Raw genomic sequence first — 8,226 nt, 5'->3', positions numbered from 1 at the left:
ATGGTTACCTTGTAGAAGAATAAAACAAAAATAAAATAAAATTGAGATTTGGTTTTTAACTTTTATACTATGGTAATTATTTTTATTGTTTTAAATATTTTTGCTATCATGGTATTTGATTAAGCTTTTAGTTAGTAAAGTTAGGGTATTACATTCCACTCTCCTCACATTGCCTCTCTTAGTTTTCTTTGTATATGTTCAAACCATCGTAAATGATTTTCTATCATTTTTGTTTCAATAGATGCTATGTTTATTTTTTTTCATACCTGCTTTTTTTTTAACATGAAGCAATATTTATTTATTTATGGGTTAATGTGTAAAAATATACTCACAATTTTTCATCATCAGCTACCAGCAGCTATCCTTAAATCAATAACGATGTATCAATACTCATGAACTTTTTTTAGTAAGGGATTTCTTCCCCGTCCAATTAAATTTGACTGAAGTCCATTAAAGTACCAAAACATTTAAAAAAAAAAGACTCATATCATATTATTTTGCTAATCAATTTCAATTTTTATCTTTAAAAATTAAGATTGTCAATTTTTCATTTAATTTTAATTTTAATTTATTAATAATAATAAAAAAAGAATTCGCGGCCCGAATAAACCGTAATTAAGAGAAACTTTTTAAACCAACCCCAAATTTTTGATTTTGTGGATTTCTTTAGGTTGGCGCATTAAATTGGGCCAAATCACTGGCTCTACCCTTCCCCAATCTATTAAATATTAACATAGACCGCGTTAAACTTTTATCCCTCTTTCGTAGCCTCTAAAATAAAGGTCTGTATGACCAAAAACGAATATCAAGGCCAAAATTTTCTTTTTCTTCCTCGGTTAAATGAAGTCCATTTTTAATTATTGTTGCATAATTACAGCAAATAAAAATCGAAAAATTATTTATGGGATTTTGCTTCAATTTTTTTCAGAATAAATTTTTTTGTTAAATATTATTCCCAAAGATATCCAAGAACAATTAACAATTTTTCATTTAAAATACCCATATACAAGGGCCAAAGCATGTTATTACCTTTTGAATAAAAAAATATTAAATCATCAAGAAAAATAAATTTGAAGTAAGCTTAATTAATAAGATAAGAAACATTAGTTCTGTGTGAAACAAATTGATATATCTCATTTTAACATTGATACTGCACAACTAATATAGTATTGAAGTATATAACATGTGTACTACTTATATATAAAAATAGTTAAATCATTGAATCTAACTAATTTTATATAAACACTATAATTCATCATCATCATGAACATAATGAACATTGCTTCCTAATTGCACAGGAAAAAAATCTAGTTTATTATAAAAATAAAAATAAAATTTTATTTAATACCCCAAGCCGTCCTAACTCAATATCATTCAGGAAGGCTGCAGGATGAAGATTTCAGGTCTAAAGGAAAATTATTAGTGAAACCTAATGTGTACATTTTTCTTTCCCTTTTTTTTTTTATAAATATCCATCCTCATATCTTTTTTCCATTTTTTTTAAGAAAAAATCAAACATTAAGATTTTGTAATTAAATAATTTTGATAGGAAGCCAAATTGATCCCATAGAGAGAGGATAATTGTCGTTGCAAAGTGTTCCCCGTTTCCTCCATCTTAAATATTGGGATAGCATGTAAATGTTAACACTGGTATGGGTAATAGTTTTAATGAAAAATTGTAATTAAAACTAATATATTGACACTATTAGAACACATTGTGTCATGAATATGCTTGTTTTAAATTATTCTATCTCAAATGCTGTTGCAATTATTTGGACAAATTATTAGACAGATTTGTGACACCTTTGCAATGTAATTTATTCTGCCGCAAAATTTCCGTTGTAAATCTTCTATTTTTTAATAGTGGGATGAATAACAAAAAAATCAATAATGATTACTTAAATTATAGGGAAGGTTTCGAAGCCTAAAGCTTCCTTCTTAATGACCTAAAGCCACACCTTGATTCGATCTAATTCCTTGTATTTCTAGCCACCTCCGTATATAAGACGAAAATGGCTTGGTTGGAATTTGTGTGATTCATAATTGAATCCTTGCCGTTCTTTGTCAAAACCTGAACTATAGAAAAAGCTCCTAAAAATATCTAAAAGAAACCTAAAAAATATCAAAATTCCAATACCACTCTTTGTTATGGGCATGAAATATAAAAATCGATTTATAATTTGAATTTAAATTATTTTTATAATGTTAATGAATAAAAATGCACCCATAATAATTAAAAATATTTATAATAAGATAAATATTATATATTTTTCAATAATGGCTATTTTTTTATATGATTACATTACAAAACATTAATACTATAGCCTATGTACAATAACAACAACAACAAGTCTTACCTCATTAGATAGGGTTAGCTCTATAAATTGCATGACATTATTCAGCCTGTTTGGATAGCATAATAATCAATTATTTGAGCCAAAATAATCGATTTTGCAAAAATTATCCAAAGAGAAAATTTATCTAAAAATTGATCATTGAGCCAAAATCACATTTTAAAATAAGCTATGGGAGGTTACTTATAGATTCAATTTTACTATTAAATAATATATTTTACTTCTTAAATAAAGTTTAAAAAATTTAACAATATTAAATACAACTTTATTAATAACTTAATTTTAAAAAGTAATGTCCTTTATGATAATTTGTACAGCTAAAATTAATTTTAATATTCAAACAGATTACATTATAACATAAGTAATTATAATTAAAATCAATCATATTAATCAATTATCAACCAAATTTTTAAGAATATAATATTGTATACTAAGATATTTTATTTAACAACTTCCAACAAGCTCTTAAGAATATTTTTCATAATATTACTATATAAGGATATATAAAAGAAAATGCAATCATCAATGGGGCTTTAGCAAATTTAGCCAACATTATATGATTAAATAAAACTAATAACTCAACTTTTTTTAAATTAAGATGATGGTCGTTTTCTAATTTACCTTTGATATAACAGATAAAACTATCCTTAAACATCACAATACCCTGATTCTCCCTTTTCACACTAGTTTCGCTTTCACCCACCTGAAGATGTAGAGACGACAGTGCACTCTCAGTCACGACAGTGAAGAAACCAACAATAGACAATGAAACAGCTCACATTGATAGATAAATGAAGTTAGAAATTTAGCCAGGAGATCACAAGAACGTGAGGTGAGGCAGATTGAAAGTTATAAATTCAGGTTGAAAAATCATGAATGTGAGGTGAGGAAGTTCAAAATTGCAGTTTCTACACAAAGCCACATTAAAGCTGCAGATTCAAGGTGAGAATGTTCGGTCAAACTTTGTTACAAGAGGCAGAGCTCAAGCGAGGGTTTTCTGAGATTTTGTTTGATCTGTTTTTGAAAAAATGATTATGTATTTTTCATATTACTGATCTGCGATACTACATCATTGATATAAGACTGTACATCAATTTTAAACAAGTTTATGTATGATTATCTGATTATGTTGATCTACGATAGTATATCAGTAATATATTATTATATATCACTCATATATAAGCCATATCAGTGAAAACTTATCAATTTATTTATCATTGATATACAATCATATATTAATGATATAGTATCACAAATTAGTAATGGAGTTTCTTTTTCAATATTAAATGTTCTCTTCGTAATATCTGGTAAAAATAGAGAGGGAGAGAGAGAAGAAGCTCTGCGATAAAGATGATGATCTAGGCAAATTAGATTAAAAATTCTGATGAAGAAATGCACTATACAAAAGATAAAAATGATGATCCAAGAAAATCGGATCCAAAAATTTGATAAAAAAAATATTCAAAGATGATAAATTAGAGAGGGAGCAAGCACAATATGATTTTTGATAATAAAAATAAAAGATTCAATCAGTTAAAGATTATTTAAATCAAATATATTCTGTTTTAATAATAAATATATTTTGAGGATAAAAAAAGAAAACATATTTAATTGATTTTATAAATGGGCCATATTTTAAAATATTTAAAAACCTCATTCATAATTTACGGAAGTTGTATTTTCTGAGGCCATTAAACTAATTTTCTCATCATCAATAAGGCAACATTTTAGTTAAGTAAAGGGAGGAACCACCCTCCCCCCAAAAATATGGCATCTTCCACTTTGATTGCTAAAAGCAATCCCTCAGATACTTTATTATACAAATATCAGAAATACTTAACATAGATGACATACACGCTGCACTTTAACATGCAGCATGAAACTCCATTCCTAGAGAAGAGAGTGAAAACAAAGCACACACCTAATAAATGCTCCCAACAACAAATATAGAACAGTTAAAGGTTACTTTTATCCTTAAACTTTTCCCTTAAGATGTGCAGGTATCCTAAACATGGCATTATGTCATTTCTGTCCTTGAATGTGTGAAATGTGTTACCTTATCATCCCACAATTAACATGCCATAACGTTTGTTTCCAGTAGAGTAGGTCGCAACATTTTTTATATGTTTTTAATAATAAAGTATTGGGAGAGTTACTTTTGTTCTTGAGTTTAGGGTACCTATAAAACTTTAAGAAAAAAGTTCAAGGGTAAAAATGATCCTTAATTCAATATTTTATTATTAAAAGCAGGATAATGGGCGGTGCATTTCGAACATTCAGGGACAAAAATAACCTCAAATCAAGTTTAGGGTACTTGCAAACTCCAAAAGTAAAGTTTAGAGACAAAAATAACACTTAACCCAAGGTAAAAACACAATTTACTAGAACAACAAAAGTAGCACATATAATTCTAATACGCAGGTAAGGTGTCTTAGTTATGAGCTTCAGTCGTGGGTTGTGCACCCATAGCTTCACCAGCATAAGAACAACATCTTCTACAGCCTCCTCCATGCCTTCCTCCACAACATCCATAGCGGCAATATCCTCCTCGATATCCACCGCCATAGCCACCATGGCTTGGGTAACCACCGCCGTATCCACCACGTCCAAGATAACCACCGCCATAGCCACCACGACCTGGGTAACCTCCATAACCATATTTGGCATCATCCACCTCTCCATGATTTTGTCTCCATTACCTCAACTTCAAATAAACAAAATGAAGATACGGTAGAATGGTTAGTGATAATATAAAAGTTCATTCATGATAGTAAAACATGTTAAAATTTTTAAAGAAATTATCCATAATTTCTATGTGACTAAAACTTGATAAAAATATAATCCCAACATTACTTTTATTTCTTCAATAAAAACTGCACCAAATTCGGCCAAAAAAGGGGGAAATAAAACTGTACACAACTTGATCAACGTTCCTTTTTACGAAAGATATATAATTTTTAGTAGGTTTTTTAATGCGATGCAGTGAAGATTGATTGAGATCCCTCAAAGCTCTGCTGTTGTAACAGTGTGTATGTATATAGTATAAAATAAGAAAAAGGGCGAATGACATTAAAAGACTAAAATATTAAATCAAATTCAAATATCAAGCAGAAGATTCAGAAATTTAAATTAAGAACCAAAGATTTGCAACCATCTAAACAAGAATTTGCAAGTAAAATTTGATAATTTGTAAAGGAAAAACTTCTCAAACATATATAACAACATATCTAGTAATTTTCTACTATTTTATCCTTGCTTGCAATCCTTAAAACACGAATTTGGACACGAATTTAACAAATTCGTCAATTTAATTATAACGAAAATGATTTCCAAGTAATGATATATTTAACAATTTTTTTCTTTTGCAAATTAACGAATCTTGCTTGCAAAACTTTATTTTGAGGATTGCAGATTAACAAATCTCAAAAGTATAGGACCTGTTTCAATAAGTACTATAACAATTTAGTTAGGGCAATTGTTTTCTTTGCAACTGTTTTAAAAGTGTTGCCTAATACTGGCATACTTAAGCAACAGTTTTCATATGTTGCTATTGATCACTACTTTATACAATAAATATTTAACAACATTTGAAAACTGTTACCGAAATTAAAACAGAACATACAACAGTTTTCAAGTGTAGAGAATCAAAACTCAATAGGGCTCGCACTCACCATGATTAGAGGAAGACTGATTAGGCAAGTCCCTAGCTGTTACAACCGAGCAAATAATGAGTGAAAGAGCAAAGAGAGCAAGAAGAAGAAAGGCCAACTTGGAAGCCATATTTGATGAGTTTTGTTTGCAAAGAAAGGATATAAGATGGTTGATAATAGAACTTTGCCGACGTACTCTGTATGCATATGCTATCAGTCCCTCGCACAAAGGACCTTGCATGGTTGGGAGTTAGGAAGTAGGTTCCATTAATTATAGACATCTAAGCTGTTGGAGATTGTTGGAACTGGCAAGTAGATTTAAAGTTTGAGTCGTGCCAATAATACTATCCTTAAGAGCTATTCTGCCACACTAGATTGTTCGCACAGCAGCTCTCTAAGATTAAACAGACTCATCCTGCAAATTAAGCAGGGCCACAAAACAACAAAGACAAATAAAATATACTCAAACAATACAATACATAAGAGGAGCTTGAGAACCCTAGAGCTTGGCCCCAGGTATACCGCACTCCCTAAGCTATACAAAGTCGTAACCAGAAGGTCCCCTTAATAAACCATCAAACATTAGTTTTAAAATAATTAAAACAAATTAAGCCTCATAACTTGGGTGGTTTTAAACATTAAAGATTAAACCCTTTAAATGTCATTAAATCAAATAAAAGGTGATTAAAATCCTTCAAAGCTATAACTCCAAGTTGATAAAAATAAGATTTAAGTAGGGGCTATAGAAATCAATATTATTAAAATTATAATAATTCCTTTTAAAATACCCATGAATATTTTATAATATCCAACATAAGCTACATTATACGATTCCAACTTGATGTCTGACTTTATTTTGTTTTATCCATGTTATTTTGTCTTATCCAAGTTGGCAAATAACTTGATGTCTGACTTTATTTTGTCAACTTGGAGTAGCTCATAAGAACATTAATGCCAACAGATAAGTAGGTTTCAATAATTATGGACCTTATCTAAGCTACGCTGTTCCATCTCAACTTGATCTTCATCTGACTTCTATTTTTTCTTATCCTAGCTGACATTGTTGAAAATATCAACAGTCCGTGAAATTCAAACAGAATTAATAATGTTTGTATCAAATGACTTAGTTGACTAATTTATGAAAAAGGTACTTTTTGGTATATACTCTCTCAAAGGGCGATCAATAGAAACAATGAAGACCTAGAGTAAATCTCTCTTAGAGAAGATGTTACTGTGAAGTCCTAAAACAGTATTTAAGAGCTTTTCAATGCATGATTCAATTAAACTGAATTTAAAGTACTCCCTCCATTTTTATTTATAGAAAAAAAACTGTATCACATACACAATTTTAAAAAAAAATCAGTTAACTATATTAATTGTATTTGAACCTAAAAAAATTAGACTAAATACCTTTCATTATTATTTCTTATGACTGCAAATAATGAAATTATGAGCAATAATTGAAGACATTTGTAGTAAATGCCTATTGAAAAAAATATAATTTTTAGTTTTTCTTATAAATAAAAACAGAGGGAGTTGTTGTGAGCACTTAATTCATTACTAACCATCTTAAATGATGTTATATTTATAATTTCTGAAAAATTTTAGCTATTAGAAGTGAGATTATAGCAGTCAGAAATTTTAGAACACACGAGTCATTTAGTGAGGGGAAAAAACACGTTATTGCCAAAGTAAAAAATGTGTCGAAATCGTGGTTAACGTGCTATCCAGTACATAGATAGTGCGCTAAGTACGTAGTAAAATTCAGGTAAAGGTAGAGAAGAAATAAATATTTGAAGTTTCGAAATTGAAAATTATTTGGATTTGAATTGAAATTAATCAGATGGTAATTTTACTGAATGAACTAAAAAAATTTAGTTAACTTGCATTTATAAAAGAATGTAATATTGTTTCATTATAAATATTTTAACAATTTTGAAAATGAGATAATAAAAATATTTCAGCTGTTAAGAAAAAGGGTAAAATCTTCGTTCAGTTATTTAAATCTAATATAATTACGTTAAAAAAAATAAAATTTTAGTATATTTTAGTCAATCCCTAAGTTAAGTCTATCTCGCCAACGAATCATGTACGTACCGAGTTTCATCAAGACTGTTTCTGAATATGCAGGTTATTGGCTTGCATGTGGCAGAACCAAAATAAATATGTTTGAATGGGGGCATTTAATGTCTGTTAAGATATGTATGAATGAATTCAATATG

The 8,226-nt window shown here is 28.9% G+C and overlaps 1 protein-coding gene across 1 annotated transcript; it reads right to left on the bottom strand.

Annotated features, from left to right (window-relative positions):
• Positions 1–4,645: 4,645 nt before the first annotated feature.
• On the bottom strand, positions 4,646–6,134 carry LOC129296402 (glycine-rich cell wall structural protein-like). The gene is made up of 2 exons (XM_054935009.1): positions 6,022–6,134; positions 4,646–5,044 (listed from the first exon to the last, which is right to left on the bottom strand). The coding sequence occupies exons 1-2, from the start codon at positions 6,132–6,134 to the stop codon at positions 4,786–4,788; spliced, it is 372 nt and encodes a 123-aa protein (XP_054790984.1). The 3' UTR covers positions 4,646–4,785.
• Positions 6,135–8,226: the final 2,092 nt, after the last annotated feature.

Source organism: Prosopis cineraria, unplaced genomic scaffold (genome assembly GCF_029017545.1).
Source record: "Prosopis cineraria cultivar Desert tree isolate PC_DT_omini unplaced genomic scaffold, ASM2901754v1 PC323, whole genome shotgun sequence".
In the NCBI taxonomy this organism is placed as follows: Eukaryota; Viridiplantae; Streptophyta; class Magnoliopsida; order Fabales; family Fabaceae; genus Prosopis; species Prosopis cineraria.
The sequence above is the reverse complement of the archived record's forward strand: the minus strand, read 5'-3'. Positions and strand labels throughout refer to the sequence as shown.